An 18,380-nucleotide genomic window follows, 5' to 3' on the forward strand; every position below is an offset into this window, starting at 1 on the left:
TCGCCGCCTGGGGGAGCAGATGCCTTGGGGCCCACCTGACAGAGGGGAGGTGCTGCGAAGGGCCCTGGCCGGTGCCCTGGACAGGTGCTGCTCTGTGCCCAGCCCCCAGCGCCTCCCCGCCTGGGCAGAGGGAGGCGCTGTGCTGTGCCCACCCCCGTGCCCTGGGTAGGGGGCGGCGCCTGGCTCCGGTGCACCCCTGTTTACAGTAGCGGCGGCGGCAGCGCTATTACCTGCATTACAGTAGCACCTGGAGGCGTGAGGCGAGCCCAGCGCTCCCCGGGCAGGCGGGGCCGGGCCGGGCCGCAGCGGCAGGAGCCGTCTCCCTAGCTCAGCCGGCGGAGGTGCCGGTGCCAGGCTGGGCCGGGAGCGGGAGGATCGGAGCCACCCCCAGGCCCCGGCCGCTCGCCGGGCGGCAGGAGCCGAGCAGAAAACGGAGGCGTGAGGGGAGCTGCCGCCTCGGGGCGCTGGACAGCGCTGGGGAGCCTGTGCCGGTGATCGCCTGGCACCGCCCCCCCTTAGCGCCGGGCACCTGGCACCGCCCTGCCCCGTTCCCCCCGCCCCAGCGCCGGGCACCGGCATCACCCGGCACCGCCTTGCATCGCCCGTTAGCCCCCGAGCGGAGGATGTGACTCCCGCCGGTTCCTCCTGGCAGAGATCGGTGCTGCCCCCGGAGCTCTGGGCCTTGCAGGGAAGGGGAATCCTCGCCCACCACCCAGCTCTTCCCCCCCCCCCCTGCTCTTGCGAGGACCAGGGGCTGAGCTCTTTATGGGGCAGTTCAACCCGGCCTGGAGAAGATGCCAAGGAAGGAGCTACCTTTGCCAGAGGGCTGGGAAGAAGCCCGGGACTTCGATGGGAAAGTGTATTATATCGACCACACCAACAAAACCACCAGCTGGATCGACCCGAGAGACAGGTATGAGGCCGGACCGGTTTGACTCCCTCGCTGCCATTCAGGGAAGCCAGGCAGGTGCAGGGAGAGGTGTCTGTTCACCTTGGCAGGAGCACAAAGAACCTGATGCTAAAGGGGCACCTTCTTGAGACCTAAACTGGGGCTCTCTGGACTTCCCCCGACAGCTAGCTCAGGAGATAGCTGTGTTTGTTCAGCGTGTGTTGCTTCAGTTGCCAATGGCGCAGACCAAAGAGGCTTTATTACCAAGATTTGTAAAGCACCCAGCACTGGGTGCACGTTTACATGGCTTGGATTACTTTGATTTCCCTCCAAACCACTTCTCCTTCTATGTGGAGGGAGCTCTCACCACTATAGGGTATACCGCCAAACCTGGGTAGTAAGTTCAGTGTTAGGGAACCAGCGCAAAGAGGCTGGAGAAAGTGATGTAGCTACCTTGAATTTTGCCTGATCCCCACAATCTTTTGTCAGGGCACTGCTAGGTTGGAGCTTGACTCGTAATAGCTTTCATATTGGTGGAATGAATATACCAAAACATATTTTCAGGGACTCCCTGGTGCTAATCTGCTACTCCTGGATAAGGTTTTTAGTAAACAAGTGATTTGGTTTTCATTGATGAATAAATGCATTGATCAACCATATTTATGTATTGATCCTGATTGGCACTTCTAAATGCTACTATAATAGAAATTAAAAATGGTTAGGACTAAATTCTCTGTACCTCTCTGTGTGTGTGGGATGGGGACTTTACATTCATACCCAAGCCTGCATTGACTCCATTGAGATGATTCAGTTTATAGTCTTTGGAGGGGGAGGGGGATTTCCACTCCTGTAACTTTGGCTACTAAGAGCCCTATTTATAATGTTCTTTTTGTCCTCTAATCATGAAAAGTGACTTCTTAAAGTTTTGATCCTTAAATACATCACGATGATATCTTACTATATAAAGTGTGACTTGGGGAGTTTACCTTGGAATGTCCTGGTTGCTTTAAATTTGTCAAGACTATTAACATTCTGCAATTTTGGGCCACATTCTTCCCTAGTTAGACAGGTGCAGCCTGACTGGTTGCCTTTATTATTTTTGCACTGCTGACACTCAGAAGTTGACTTTAGCCTTTTGTTTATGTGTGTTAAACAGTGGAGAGTTAAGTGGCAGTGTAACAGCTACTTGGTAACCATTAGAATGTTAATGAAAGTGAGAGACATCCCTTGGCTGATGTAATGACCTTCTAATTGTCCTGTATGCTATAGTGAACCTCTTGCTCAGCTCCAAAAGTGCCAATTGCTTGAAGAATTTTCAAAGATCTGCTTTGATATGCTAGTAATAGTCCTCTTATATGTCTACCCTTCAAACTAATTTAAAATTCATAAAGCCACCACCTTATTCTCTTTCTTTTAAATCTATTTACAACCTGCCTCTGCCATGATGTCTAGAAATCATTTCTGTCTGGCATTGGTAGGGAAAGTGGTCAGTTGAACTGTTTTTTGTTTTCCTTAGCCTTTCATCCATCCCTTAAACCTAGACTGTAAATTCTCTGTGCCAGGAACTATCTTTGTTGCATGATGTACAGTGCCTAGCATAATGGGGTTCTGATCCTTGACTGAGATTTCTAAGTGGTATTACAAATATTTGGGGGAAGGGTCTTTGTTCTGGCTTTTGTTTCCAATTTCATTCTTTTCACAGAAGTGTCTTGTCCCCTTTGTTACTTCAGTGCTCTTGCAGATCTGACATGCAAGCTATTCTTGTTAGCAAACATATTGAAATCACTATTGCTATTTGCATTGTCCTAACATCCAAAGAATCCAGTCAGGATTGGGACCTAATTGTGATGTGCTCTCAAACCCCTAGTGACTATGGGGCAGGGACTAACGAGCTAAGATCAGTGGTGATATTACTATATTATAGTATACCAGTGCTATACCATAGCACATTCTAGGTTTTGGCCCATCTCTTTAAAACAAAATATCATGACCTACATTCCCATAGGTTATTCATGGAGTCATTCATCTCCCACAGTGCTTTTCTTTTTCTCTGTCTCCTTGTACTACTCTTCAGCTTCCTTCTTGACCCTCTTTGCTCTGATGTGTGCACTATTCTTGTGTTGATCATTATTATAAATTACACTCAAGTATTAAAAGCACCTGCTGTGCATGACTATACCAGTTATTTTTCAAATGTTTTGTCTACTTAAGTCTGTAAGTCTCTTTTTAAAATTTTACAGTTAAAATTAGCAGCATATGATCAATTCAGTTTTCCTGCTAAACAATGGAAATGTCACTGAAACTGTCAATTATATTTTAGGAAGAGAGATAAGGTGAGGAGAGACAGATAATGTTAACAAATTTTAATTACTTGTATGTTTACTGCAACTGAAGAAGGGAACTGCGCCTCAAATACTATGTTAAAATTTCTAAATGCAATAGTGATCTACAGCTATAAAATTTCATACTTTGTACTTTGATGAATTTCAGGATTCTTTGACTTAATGAAACTATTTTTTAAAGAAGGTCATAGTCCAAAACAATTGTAACGAGCACAAGGTGTTGCAGAATGCTGCTGTAATAATTTTAAATAGTTAAATAGAGTAAGTATCTTAAGAGAGTCTTTCCTGTTGTGTGATAATTTACAGGTCTGGTTCAAGCTAACTTTTTTAATTGATTATTTCCCTCCCCCCCCCCCCAGCAATTGATTCTTTGTATCAGTCTTCCATTATATTTGTCAGGATGCCAGTGCCCACACATTTGTTTGATTCTAGTTCAGTTAGTCATCTGACAGCCAAATGTTTGTTAGCCATGAGAATGAATGATTTGTCCACTTCCTAACTTTACAGGATTTCAGGGAGCAGCTGCATTCCAGGAGTAGTCTTTTTTGTGCACCCTTATTATTGTAATGAAACTAAACAAAACCAAAAATTTGTTAGCGCTGGTAAGGACTAATAGTGGCTTCTAAAAATTCTGGTCTTTTCCCATATAGGTAATCACAATAGAATATAAACAATTGCAATGTACAACTATGCACCTTATTTTAGGTGTGTGTGTTGTGCTACTGCAACAACATGGACTATGTATTTACTACTGATAACCAGGTTTTCACTGTTTTCTACAAAACAACCTGATATATGAAATTTTTCAATGATATTATGCTAGAAATACGTATGGTACTGACAAGCCTTGAACCTGAAGCTGTTCTTTCACTGGTATGAATTAGGAATAATTAGTGAACATTGGAGTAACAGCAGTGTGAAACTGGTGTGAGGAGGCCCACCAGGCCCTAGCATATTTTCAGACTGAAATGATTTTTTACCTAGTACTGTTACAAGTAACCTTTAAAATTACTGTAACATAGTTCACTGCAATTGATAGCCATTTGTAAATAGTCAACTTCACTATTTGGGGGGGGAGAGGGGTCTTTCATGCAGCAAAAAGGCAGAGATAGTATATAAAAAAGTGATTTGCTGTAAAACCACAGATTGCAGTGGATATGGAGGCAGATAGGACTTAAAACTGCTTTTTGAACTCATTTCCTTTAAATTGGCCAGATTTCAAGTTGACAATGGCCATATAATATCTGGTCAATTCATTCAGCGAGCCACAACTGGTAACTAAAGATAAGAGACTCAACTTTTAAAGCTTCCCTAAATCCCTCTTTCCAGTTTAATTTAGTGTAAAGAAATATGATTAGGGATACTGTATAGGTGTAGTGCTTAAGTTTGTCTATATAGTTTTTGTTATATTAGTTGATGTTGGATTTGTAGTTAGACATGTTTTGTGTTAACTGAAGCTTGTTAAATGAATTATCCCAGGAGTGTGTCTGGGGATACAACATAATGCAACACCGGGAAACTTTAGATACTTAGGAGAAGTGACTGGCAGAAAGAGGGTTCTATAATCATCTAAGAATCAGCTGAACTACTAGAGTTAATTGTATCATCTGAAATTATCCAATTAAACTGTAGAATAGAATCTTTGGCAGTTTTTTTCAGCCGTCTATCATTCTCCTGTCCATAAGAAGCATGGTGTCACAGCATCTTCTTGCTTATATGTATTAACAAGTGATGTATGACAACACCAGAAGGTTTCAGAAGTTCACTCTCATGCTGGATAGAATGAGCCAAAAATTGTATGGTGTGCTGCAAGAGACATGCCTTCAAAAGCTGACCTGAATTTCAAAGGCCTGAAGGCTTCTGTAGACTTTGAAGTGATGAGGAAGGATGGTCTAACTCAGGAGTCCTCAAACTTCATTGCACCATGACCCCTTTCTGACAACAAAAATTACTACATGACCTCAGGAGGGGGGACTGAAGCCTGCGCCCTACTGCCCCAGGTGGGGATGCCAAAGCCGAAGCCCAAAGGCTTCAGCCCCAGATAGGACACCTGTAACCTCAGCCGCACCACACAGGGCTGAAGTCCTTAAGCTTTGGCCCCAGGTGATGGAGCTCAGCCTTTGGCTTTGGCCTTGGGTGGTGGAGTTTGGGCTTGGGCTTTAGCCTTGAGTGGTGGGGCTTGGGCCCCGGGCCCCAGCAAGTCTAACACCAGCCAACCATTAAAAAGTGTTCGCGACCCACTTTGGGGACCCCGACCCACAGTTTGAGAACCGCTGGTCTAACTTATTCTTTTCAGCCTCAGTTTTGCTATGGCCTGTGTGACAGTGGTCCCTTCTGCCTTGAATCCATAGCTTTGGTCAGAGCAGAAACAAGTGTGAGGGATCCATGTCTGCTTTCTCAGTTGGTCTCAATGCATTGCAGAAAGAGAAGGGTGTATAACAGGGGTGGGCAAACTTTTTGGCCTGAAGACCATATCTGGGAATAGAAACTGTATGGCGGGCCATGAATACTCACAGAATAGGGGGTGAGGGCTCTGGTTGGGGGTGTAGGCTCTGGGTGGGGCCAGAAATGAAGAGTTCAGGGTGAGGGAGGGGGCTCTGGGCTGAGGCGTGGGGTCGTGTGGGCTCTGGGGTGGGGCTGTGGATGAGGAGTTTGGGGTGTAAGAGGATGCTCTGGGCTGGGACCAAGGGGTTTGCAGTGCAGGACAGGGATCAGGGCTGGGGCAGGGGGTTGGGGCACCGGGGGAGACTTAGGGGTGCAGGCTCTGGGCGATACTTACCTCAAGTGGCTCCCGGAAGCAGTGGCATGTCCCTTCTCCGGCTCCTACGTGGTGGTGTGGCCAGGTGGCTCTGCACGCTGTCCTGTTCGCAGGTACCACCCCTGCAGCTCCCATTGGTCGTGGTTCTTGGCCAATAGGAGCTGTGAGGATGGCACATGGGGCGGGAGCATAAGAGCTGGAGGGCGGCTATGCCGCTGCTTCTGGGAGCCACGTGGCGCGGCCCCTGGCACTGCTCCCTGGCTCCAGCGGGAGCTCAAGGGCCAGATTAAAACAGTTGGTGGGCTGGATCTGGCTCACGGGCCGTAGTTTGCCCACCCCTGATGTATAAGGAGTGGAAGAACTTTTGAAAACTCCTATTTTGAGATTAAAGGACAAAGATTAAGAAAAAGCAACTATAATAAATTGCTTGCATGTTGCACGTATGGGATCATTTTAGTAGCATACAAATGTTGTACAATACAAATATTTACCAATGCAAATATCTTAATATATATAAACAATGGATGTTCACATGATGGTAAATCTTCTCTTCCTCAGTCAACATAAGTTTTAGACTAGAAAGCTGTCAGGCATTTCTAATGGCCTGCTAAATTACTTCATCTAGTCAAGTGGCTTAGTCATAGTGTGTTTCTGCAACATGAAGTTGAAGTAGCTACTTATTTATGAAACTGTGAATTATGAATTCTTTCCTTAGGGCTAATTCAGGATTAGGCTTCCTACAGACTGGTGTTCCAGAGACCTGTATTAGTCAATAATGCATGTTCCTGAAACGATCGTATTCTCTGAGTGACAGCTTCATTTATGCTGATGCTGACCACTCAGCACACATCTTGATACAATGGCGCTAGAATTCTCATGGTCATTTTTCAAATGCAGAAGACACACCTGCATAGTAATTTAGACCCTGGGTTTTAAGCTGTTTTTATGATTACCACTTAGTTTTTACGTAAGATAACAGAAAAATCCCAGAAATGTGATAGTTCAGGCTGGTATCTGATCTCAAACTTAGCTATAAGTCAGGAATTGTACCAGTACAAAATTAGCTGGATTTGAGACAAGAATTTCACTTACCTTTTCAGAATAGAGAAGAGTGTTTTGATACCAACAAATGCATCCGGTGAAGTGGGTATTCACCCACGAAAGCTCATGCTCCAAAACTTTTGTTAGTCTATAAGGTGCCACAGGACTCTTTACTGATTCCAACAAAGGTATTGTCCCTGGATCCTGCGAGGGAAATAGGGGTATTGTTCCATCTTCGGAGCCTATGACTAGCTGGAGTCTGATTAGTCTGAAACTCCCTTCCGCTCTGGAATGGAGAAGCAAGTTCCCCACCGCCTCCTCCAATTTTGGGTCCTCACCACAGTAAATAGTTCTATGCATTCATGCCATGGTATGGCTCACAGTCTTCCAAGGTTACCTCAGAATGAAATCAGCTGGACTCTGATCAATTCACCTCTGATCGCTAGGCAGTGAAAACTGATAAGATTTTGGCCAGTTCTCACTCTTCTGCAGCAAAGCTGCAATAAGCATCAGAGGCATTAGAACTGTCTGTAGACTCTGGAATACAACAAACTTCAGTTAGCCTTCCAAATGTGGAGTATAATCTCTGCAATCATAAAGGCTTGAACGCCTTATAAATTGAAAGTTCAGATTTTGCAGAAGTTGACGTTTGCCTGGAATAGCTTTCTACTCCAAGTTCAAATGGATTTCCAAAATTTGGCTATATGATCCTACAAAACAGTTAACTCTTTGGAAAGGGAATGGAGTACATGACTAATAGAAGAAACATGCCATTTAGGGGAAATGTTGATGTTTTATTCACTACAGGTTGAATTTTCTTATACAGGGATTAAGATTGAAACAAATCCTTAGAATTTAGGAGTTATAGTTTTGAAAATGCTTGCTATGGAAGGGTTAGACGCAGTATGTATCTATAGATTGCAATAGCCTGCATATAAATACATTTTTCAGGTTTGGTGTGATATTTCAGTGTGACTTGGCTCCTCTGTTTGGTTTTACTTTTAAAACAAAATTTCACAGCCATAAGTATAGCTCTGTGATTCACTGTCCATCTCTGCTATTGGCAGCTCAGTGCATTAATCTGCTTCAGTGGAATGCAATTAAATTTAGCTAACTAAAATGTGAAAGCTCTCCACATGCCTCAAAATAAAAGGGCAATGAGAAGCACAAACAACAAATAATGGTGCAGTGCTGATTTGCAAATGAAAACCAATAGTGTAAGAAGGAAAAATCTCAAAGATGTGGGGCATTTCTCCTCTGCTTTTGTTCCGTATCCAGACTACTTTCAGCATGCATACTGGAAGAAAGAAATGTGGTTTATGCAGCTGCAGGCTTTCCTAACCTAATGCCTGCTGTTGCCCTTTTTTATTGGTAGCCAGCCAAATACCCAGTTGTAGTTATGTGAATCTGTTTCCCTCTCACATATACAGTCTCCAAAAATAGTTGTTAAATTAATTATAAAGAGCAGTCTGTTTAAGTTACTGTTAAGAGCCAGGTACAGGATTCTGAGTCTAACCCTGACTGTGTGGGTGATAAAGGGAACTGAGGACCCTTTCCTTTTCCCTATGACGTTTTTGTGTTCTTCAAGTACTGTGCTTGAATACAATTGTGTTTTTATTTTTTCAGAGCAGTAGGGTTGAGTGGGTTTGTACATGTTATGTGTGTACACACGTGCTTGAAGGGGGAATATGGAAAGCAGAATTATTGAGACATTTAAGACTTTGCTTAAACTAGAAACATTGAATCTTACAAGATGAACTGAATGTAATTGGTCAGGAGGTGCTTCTAATTGAAGCAAGTAAGTGAATCAGAGCTTGAATGGGGAGCTAAAATCAATGTAACCTCTTCAGTTATGTAAATCGAACTTTCTTTTGGTTATCTAAGACTAACAAGACAAACCCCACATTGGAATTTGTGATCATTTTATGTGGTTGCAAAGACTACCTGTAGTACAGTGGTTCTGTTTTCAGTTGAGTATTAACACTGTCATATATGAGTTAGGGGAGGGGCATTACTGTTAAGTATGTATCTCACAATTTACCCTCTGAAGTATACTGCTATGGCTTTTATCTTAACTATAGTAGCCTCTGTCACTCGTTTTGTTTCAGGATGATAAAAGCCTCATTTTTTTCTCCTGTGTTAAATTCATATTAATACTTGCTTAGCCCCCTCATTGATCTCACTGCATGGCCAGCTGATGAGGTATATCTGCTTTATTATATAAATATTAGTATTAAACAAGAGTGTGAGCTGAAATATCAAAAAATATTTCGATTCTGAGAGAGCTTCACCAAATTGAAAGAGGGTGGGTATAAGGACAAATCTTTCCTTTCCCCAGCTGGGATGTATATGTGTAATTCAGATGAAAGTTGTTGAAACTTGATTCTTTTCCAGACAGGTCCTTACTCATTCTTAACTCTTTTGTTAAGAAATTAATAGCAATATGCACCATAGTCATATGGTAAATTGCAGGGAAGGCATAAGAATTTGCTTCTGTCTAGAACCTTAGCCCTGATCTATGCTACAAATTTATGTCAGTATATCTGCATTGCTCAGGAGTGTGGAAAATCCACACCCCCGAGTGATGTAGTTATGCCGACCTAACCTGCAGTGTAGACAGCGCTTTGTCGACAGGACGGCTTCTCCCATTGACATAGCTACTGTCTCTCAGGGATGTGGAGTACCTACGCTGACAGGTGGAGATAGCATCTTCACTGAGGGTATGGCTACGTTTGGAATTTCAAAGCGCTGCCCCGGCAGCGCTGCGGGAGCGCTGCCGCGGCAGCGCTTTGAAGTGTGAGTGTAGTCAGAGCAGCAGCGCTGGGAGAGAGCTCTCCCAGCGCTGCATGTAAACCACATCCCTTACGGGTGTAGCGTGCAGCGCTGGGAGCCGCGCTCCCAGCGCTGCTGCCCTGATTACACTGACGCTTTACAGCGCTGTATCTTGCAGCGCTCAGGGGGGTGTTTTTTCACACCCCAGTTGCAGCGCTGTAAAGTGTGAGTGTAGCCAAGGCCTAAGTGCTACAGTGCCCGTGCCACTGCAGCACTGTAAGTATAGGTGAGCCCTTAGTTGTAGTCTGGAGAAAAAATATCTACTTCCAGGATCCTTAATTTATCGGTGACATTACTATCAAACTCCCTCCAAGAGAACATTTCTCTTCCTTGCCTACTTATTTCCAGGAGATGATGCCTAAAAACTTCTTGATTAACACTCTAGTCAGGTATTATACAACATCTCACTAGTCATCACTTTGGTGAAAACACAGAGTGACACTTTGGAAACTTTTTGATACGTCTCCTTTTAAAAAACTCCACTGCTATGAGAGCACTAATATATTTTTGGAAACTTTTACATCAGCCAACTTCAAGACTGTGCTAAAAGAGTTACTTTATCTGATATTCTCAAGAAGATTTCAAACTTGCTCCTGGGTAGTCAACTCAAATATGGTTGAAGGTCTATTAGAGCTGTCTTGTATCCAGACTTCACATTAAAATGTTTGACCAGTGGCGAATTTAGAGTTAGTGGGGCCCTGTACGCAGCTTCATGTTCAGCCTCCCTCCCTCCCCCAGGACCAAGCCAACAAAACCAACATTCTTTCTTAGCTGCCTTCCTCCCCCCATTTTTCATTCTTTTTTTCTTTGTCTTCATTCTATATTATACATAATGGGAAGTAAATGAAAATAAAGTGAGGTACCTTGATTGGGTCAGGGAGTTGGGGTGCATAAGAGGGGTCGGGGGGCAGGCTCTAAGTTTGGGTACTGGGTGCAGGCTCTGGGCTGGGGCAGGGGGTTGGGGCATGGAATGAGGGGCGAGGGGTGTGGGCTCTGGGAGAAAGTTTGGGTGCGGGCTCAGCTGGGGAAGGGGGTTGGGGTGCAGGACGGGGGTAGAGGGGCAGCACTTACCTTGGGCAGCATGGCTCCCAAAGCAACTGGCACACAAACCCGTCTGGCAGTGGCTCCTAGGTGGGGCAGGCAAGGGGGTCTCCGTGTGCCTCTGCCCGCTGGTGCTGCCCCTGCAATTTCCATTGGCCAGAGTTCCCAGCCAATGTGAGCTGTGGAGTCGGCATTTGGGGTGGGGGCAGTGCACGGAGACACCCCTCTCCCAGGGACATGCCAGCTGCTTCTGGGAACGAAGTGGCACAGAGGGAGGGAAGCAGAGTGGGCAGGGAGCTGCCTTATCCCTGCTGCTGGCACTTCTCTGTGCGCAACTTAGGGGGAGGTGGGTTAGCAGGTCTCTGGGCGCTGCCAGGGGTACATGGAGACATGCTAGCAGGCGGTTGCTTCCAGGAGAGGCGTGGGGCCACCAGACATGACATGAATGCAGGCAGCCTGCCTGAGCCCTGCTGCTCTACTGGCCAGGCCTCAGGGGCAGGTTGTCAGATATTTGTCCTGCATTTTGGGTGCTCCCCTATCATTGGGGGCCCTGTGCCACCACACAGTTTGTTTCATGGTAAATCCACTCCTGTGTTTGACTAATATATATTGAAAATACAGGATCTTTATATTATTTACATTATTACATATCTCTTGGTATGATTTCAAATCAGGACCGACGAACAGCTGTCAAAATTGAGTAGTCTCAGCTCTTACCCACAATGAATAGTCACTTTGATGTTTCCTGTAGATAAATTCCTGATGATTATTAATAAAAGTAGCTAAAGAACAGGGCTTCAGTGACAGGAATTTAGAAATGTTGTCCAAAGCTGTCAAGGTGGCCTGGATGAATGGGTGATTTAAAAAAAAAATTTGATGACCTAAATTTAGTTTTAACCCAACAGTTAGTAAGAGTGGCTATATTTGCCTTCAGTTTTGTTTTTTACCAAGTGTTTGGATGGCCTATTTTTAACCCAATTGATCATACTTTTAATTGTGATGCATAATAATATTAAGATAAATTCGGGAAAGCTTGTCCAACTATAAGATTTCACCTTTTGTCTTTTATATTTCCATATGAATTTTAATAGTGCTTCCTGCCATGTTTTTAATGTCCTATCAGGAATGTACTGAAACAAAAGTAATAATTTTGAGAGGCTATATTATCTAGCTAAGAAGTTTCATGTTTGTTCCATTCCTTCAAGTTTCTTATTATTTTATTTCACAATAGAGGATAATTTGCCTTAAAAAGATTTCTGTTTTTTCTCCTAAATATTATTCCTAAATATTTTAAATATTCCTTTACTCATTTAAATGTATTTAGCTGACAGCAGTTTATTTTGACTCTTTTGGGAATATTAATTCCTAAAATTTCATTTTTTGGTAGTTTAGTTTGGAATCTGATACCTCCCCAAATTCCAAAGTCAATTGTTCTGTAATTGTTAAGGATAATAGATCCTGCAACTATAACAAGACATTGTAAACATACAAAGCTATTTTGTGTTCTAATCCAGAAGATGTTTTGATGCTCTTTACCAAGAAGCTGTTTCTCACATTTACTGCAAAGGACTCCATTACCAAAGCAAACAAAAGGGGATTAAGTGGGTTTTGTACCTCCAGACAAATTAAAAGGAGGAGATTGATGACCGTTAAAGCAGATGCTCAAGGATAAGCGTACGGGGCAGGGCTGCCCAGAGGGGGAGGGCAAGTGGGGCAATTTGCCCCCACGAGAGTTTTTCAGGGTCCCTGAAGTGGGGTCCTTCACTCGCTCCAGGGGCCCCGGAAAACTCTCACGGGGCCCGGGAACCCAAAGCATCTTCCGCAGCAATTTGGCGGCAGGGGGTCCTTCCACCTTGGGACATGCCGCCAAAATGCTGGGTCTTCGGTGGCAATTCGGCGGCAGGGGGCCTCCCGCCGCCGAAGGCCCCAGGCCTCCTGAATCCTCTGGGCAGCCCTGATACATGTCTGTAAAAAACTGACTTCTAAAACCAAACCTTACCAAAATCTTCCTTGGGTACTCCCACTCCAGCTGGTCAAAGGTTTTCTCAGTATCCAAAGAAAGCAGCACTCAGGAACAATTGCTAGAATTAGCATTATAGTTCAAATTTGGAGTTTTTCTGATATCAGCAAAAAACCGAGAACGGTCAAGGTGAACATATCTGGGCAAGATGACTGTCAGTATGTTTGATAGTACCCAGACAAAAATTTTAGTATCCATGTTAATTTGAGAAATAGGTCTGTATAATGAATAGTTGTTAAGCTCTTTTCCTTCTTTAGGAATGACCACATTTTCGTCTCTTTCCATGAAGCTGGAATCTCGTTCCCCTGCAATATACCATTAAACAATTCAGTTGAAATAGGGGATATCACTTGATTCAGAGCTCTATGCTCCCCAGAAAACTCATCGGGGCCTGGAGCTTTGTTGGATTTTAAATTCCTAATTACAGCTTCATCTGGAGCAATTTGCCCATCAAGACCTGCCACATCATCTTCTGAGAGCTGACGTTGTTTCATGCTTCTCAGGTATCTATGTTCAGGATTTGGATGTTCTGAAGTGTACAAAGTATGGTAAAAGCTAGCAAACGTTTCAGAGATCTGTTTGATGCCAGTTCCTAAATCTCCTTTTTTATTTCTAATCAGTGGGATGGCTGATTTATCCTTTTTCTTTAACTTTCTGTCTAAAAGTCTGTCAGTTTTATTGCCCTTTTCATAGTATTTTTGTTTTAAGTGTTTGCTCAGCCTTACCTGTTTGGTAACAGGTTAATCTTCTCTCTTACCTCTTATAACTTTCTTGCAATTCTTGTCCTTGAACTCAGTACAGCTTGAGCAGTTTTAAGGAGCCATCTCTAGATCTACTTCATTTCTTTCATTGTGGTGTCTGTACTAAACCTGGCACTAAAACTACTAATGGTCTAAATGTTTGGGAGGTTAACTGTTAACATGCAAACTATCTTGAAGTACTTAGCTGCCTTCAGTAACTGTGCTGTCTCAGAGAGAAAGCATTTGTGTGTTAATTAAGTTTATTTTATTGAATAGTCAGTACTGAAACCATACAGACGCTCTCTGACTTACGCAATCGTTCTGTTCCGGAAAGCCTCGTGTAACTCTAATTTTGCATAAGTCGGAAACATATACCCGTATGTTACGCAAAAATTTCCGCAACTCAAAAATCCTATTTCTGGCTTATGGAATTTTTCCGTAAGTGTGAATTTGCATAAGTTGGATCTCGTGTAACCCAGGGAGTGTCTGTACTAACTTGCCTCAGTCCATCTTTTGTAAAGTTTCCCAAGGTTCTTTTTTTCTCTTCTGTATGTTGCCTTTTGGATGATCTTATATTGAAGTGGCCTTTCCTATTGCATACATTCTGATAGCATTCAAATATTTGTGAATATGCTTCTTACTTTGACTTTTCCTATTTGTTGCCTACATCCAAGCAGAAATGCCTAGAAATACTAAAGTTGAGTCAAACCTCTATACTTTTCCCATTCTTTAGGGCAGTCAGTCCAAATTCAGTTTGCTTAAATTAGCTTGAGTTTGTTCAAGTTTCACAGGCAGGACATATGTGCTTTACACCTGCATCTCATGTCACTTACCTGTAAGATGAACTGACAAAGTTATCTCTTCAGTGCATCTAGGGTAAGGTTCATGCTTAATCAAAGAGATGCTGCTTCGTTCTTTAACAGCTGTAAGATTAGAATGTTGTAAAGCTCTTTAGTCAAGCTTTACACTGTTCGGACGTGAACTTCGTTCAGAATGTTGCCACCTATTTTCCTCTGATCTGTTATATGATGTTGCCTCTCTCAGACTTTCACTTGTGTATTATAATTTCTGGATCTGTTCAGCTAGAGTTTGTGTGTCAGGAGAGTTCTTTCGTCCAAGCATCTGTTTATTTCCTTCTTGAGTATATTCACAACATTAGCTTCTGTTGCTGCCTTTTATTATCCCAATTTTTCACACATGACCCCTCAGCATAGGAAGGGACACATTCAGAAGTTGACTACATAGGTGTAACTCCATTAACTTGCATTGCTCTGAATGTACCCCATGTAGCAGAGACCAGAATCTCTCTAAATAGAGAATTCAGTATAAGTAGGGCATCGCTTTAAGATGGAATAAGATTCGTCACTAATTCACTTTGAGTGAAAAGTCATTGAACTACACCTGTTGATTCATTTTTGAAGTTATTTCTAGCCATATTCATGTTGGCTGAAATCAACGGAACTACTCAGAGTATTGTCCTACTCAGAGGAATTACCATACTGACTGAGACTCAAGATCAATCTGGTCCACTATCCTATCTCTGATAGTTACCAGCACTAGATACCTCAGTAGCTTCTTATGGCAGTGAGTTTCACAATTTCATTACACGTATAAAAAAAAAATTCTTTTGTTGTGTTTGCATTTCCCACCTTTTAATTTCACTGACTGTCCTCCTGTTCTTTTGAGACAAGGAAAATAAAAGCTCCCAATATACCTTCTCTAGACCATTTGTTGTTTTACATACTTGTGTCATGTCCCCACTTCATCTCTTTTCTATGGTCTAGTCCTCTCAGTCTCTTCATATGACAGTTTTTCTAGGCCTCTTATCACATTTGTTGCCCTTGTCTTACCCCACTCCTGTTCAGTTTCCTTTTTGAGATGGGGTTACCAGACCTGCACACAATATTCCTGATGAGACCATAGCATTGATTTATATAAAGGTAACTATAATTTATGTATTATTGACTAGCCCATTCTTTATGCAACCTATCATCTTGTTTGTTACTTTGATCACAGCTGCATGTTGAGCGGAGTTCTCATCAAGATGTCTGTAATGATGCTCATGTCCCTTTCTTGAGTTGATACAGTTAATTTAGAACCTTGTCAGATGTAAGGATAACTTATGTTTTCTCCTCCAGTGTGTATTACTTTGTATTTATTGACATTGAATTTACTTTGCCAAAGTGTTGCCCATTCACCTGACTTGTTTGATCCTGACTAAACTAAATAACTTACCCACCTGAAAAATTTTGCTTCCTCACTCCATTCCTCTCTTTTGAGATAATGAATAAGTATATCAAACCACACAGAACGTTGTCTGGAACCTTGAGGCACCTGCTCCTAGTCTTTCTCTTTTTCTCTTCCAGTGATTGTTCCATTGTGGATAAATACTTAAATAGTCATTGGACCAGAAAAAAAGAGGGGGAATGACTCTGTAGCCTTCTAGTTATGTTGCCAACCTGGAAGGTGGCAGACCCAGGGTCCAGTCTCCCTGCTCTAATCACCCTTTCATGATTTATCCACGGTGCAGACAGCATCAGCAGAGGACTGAGGAAGGCCCACGTCAGAATATCCCATTTCTCAGTGGCTAGAGCATGTCTCTTGTGAGGTGGAAGACCCCCGCTAAAATCCTTTCTCCCCTGGTGGCAGAGAAGGGGGGACTGAATTTTGATCTCCTTCATCCCAGGCAGGGTCTCTGATCACTGGGCTAAAAGTTCTAAGGTGGGTGGTGGCACCACCATCTTCTCCTCTGGCTAGATTTTGAATGGGACCTGATCTGGTAGATGACGTCTGAGAATACCTCCCCAAATACCTACAATCGCTCTAGGGATTAGGTGGGAGATTGGCAGCTGGATGTCTTGAGGGAAGCAGTAGTTTGCAGGCCGATGCAGAAACATGGTTACCTGAGTGAGATGTAGGTATCTATAAGGTTCAGCAGCAGTTTTGTGGATCATATTGGAGCCGAAACAGGGAGTTAGGCACCTACATCAAGGACATAGGTACCTAAGTACCTTTGTGAATCAGATCCCTAGTCTATTTTTTGTTTTTGTTTAATTCCTTTATCTGACACCCTAGTGACTTTACAGAATTTACCTCCATTCTTATCATTTCCCTGTTCTAGTTCATTTGTAATTTGCACCTTAGCTGTCATTGGATACACAGATACCATTGTGTTACTCATTCCTTTAACAGATGTCTGTCTGACTTACGTGCTCCTCAGCTCTCATTTGCTTCCCCCTAGCTCCTCAACCCCCAAGCTATTTATTTTACATTCCAGAAGACTGGTTCTGTTTTAAAACGGAGACCACCCCTCTGTCTAGGCTCCACCTTCTTCCAAATGTACCACAGTACCTAAAAAACCCCTCTTCTTTCTACCATCTCCAACCATGCAATAAGATGGTGGAGTTCCCGCTATCTAGTTGGACCAGTGCATGGAACCGGAAACACTTCAGGGAATCTACTTCTGGAGCTCTGGACCTAAATCTTCTACAAAGGAGCCTATATTTAGCTTTCAGGAACTCTCTCCTACTTTTCCCTATATCACTGGTTCCAACGTTCATCATGACAACCAGTTCCTCTCCAGCTCTCACTAAAAAACTGTGATGTTTCATACATGTCTGCTGGGAGCAAAGGTGACAGGTAAGTCATCAAGCAGTTGTCACAATAATCACTGTTATGGTTGCAAGTCTAGCTGCACCCTTGATTTCTCTCTGGTCTCTGAGTTCACTCTCTTTAGATCCCAAGTCACATGCCTTACGGTGGGTGGAATCCTGTGATTCTCCCATTCTTAGACGGATCTGTCATCCTGGTCTACAGTACTCTGTGTATCCGCTTGCTTGTCCAGCTGGTCCAACTGGGTTTGTGCACCTGTGGGTCTTCCCCTTGACTGAGAGTCTGTGACTAGTGGCATAATGACTCAGAAAAACTTTCTTAACACAAAGTATTGTTTAATCTTATCAGTAGGAGCAAAGCATAACAGAAGTGATTTTTAAAACAAAAGTTTTACACACATATTTGGGGGTCTGGGTCTGTCTTTCCCCTTAACCATCCCCCTCCCCTTTTTAAATCCAGCCTAAGTTCACCCCACTCCCACACTTGGACCTGTGGCCCAGAAACAGCTGGAACTCTGCAGAAGGGGATCAAGACAGTTCATCAAAGAAAATGTCTCTTGCATAGTCTCTTAAGCATTAGCCAATGAGTTGCTATCTGAAACCATTACAAACTTCGCTGCCTGTGTGCGGTTAGCCGTTTCTTGAATTAACTCCAAGTTTCCATACAGTAACCCTCTTACAACAAATTGTATTCCTCAACTATTATAGGCAGCTCCAAATCTGTCACAACTACATACTCAGTCATCTCAGTTCTTGACTGAATGACCTGTCATCACAGCCTGTTTCTTCATTTTAATTCCATCCCCTGGAACAACCTCCTTGGTGCATGAGGAATTGTTATTCTTTATTATCTCAGATTGAAGGAGGACTTTCTTGAAGGGTATGTGTCCCTCAATTCCACTTCCCCTGGTCTCCAGTTGAGCAAGCCAGTTTCATGATGGAAGCCTGTTCTGAGGTGGGCCTACTGAATAATATCCCTAAGCCATATATTTAAATAGTTCTGTCCCACTCTTCTTTCAGCTCAATAACACTGGACTCTACAGACCATGAGCTGCTTGCACAGGGGGCATATATAAACCACTTCGCCACAAAGGAAGTACTGATAT

General features: G+C 43.3%; 1 protein-coding gene across 1 annotated transcript in view; it reads left to right on the forward strand.

Annotated features, from left to right (window-relative positions):
- The first annotated feature begins 346 nt into the window (after positions 1 to 346).
- WWC1 (WW and C2 domain containing 1) overlaps positions 347 to 18,380 on the forward strand; it is a 138,869-nt gene continuing 120,835 nt past the window's right edge. The window contains exon 1 of the mRNA XM_050962549.1: positions 347 to 913. Within this exon, the coding sequence (XP_050818506.1) occupies positions 795 to 913 (119 nt within the window). The 5' untranslated portion in view covers positions 347 to 794. The remainder of the gene's footprint in view (positions 914 to 18,380) is intronic.

The sequence above is a fragment of the Gopherus flavomarginatus genome, chromosome 7 (genome assembly GCF_025201925.1).
Source record: "Gopherus flavomarginatus isolate rGopFla2 chromosome 7, rGopFla2.mat.asm, whole genome shotgun sequence".
Lineage (NCBI taxonomy): Eukaryota > Metazoa > Chordata > Testudines > Testudinidae > Gopherus > Gopherus flavomarginatus.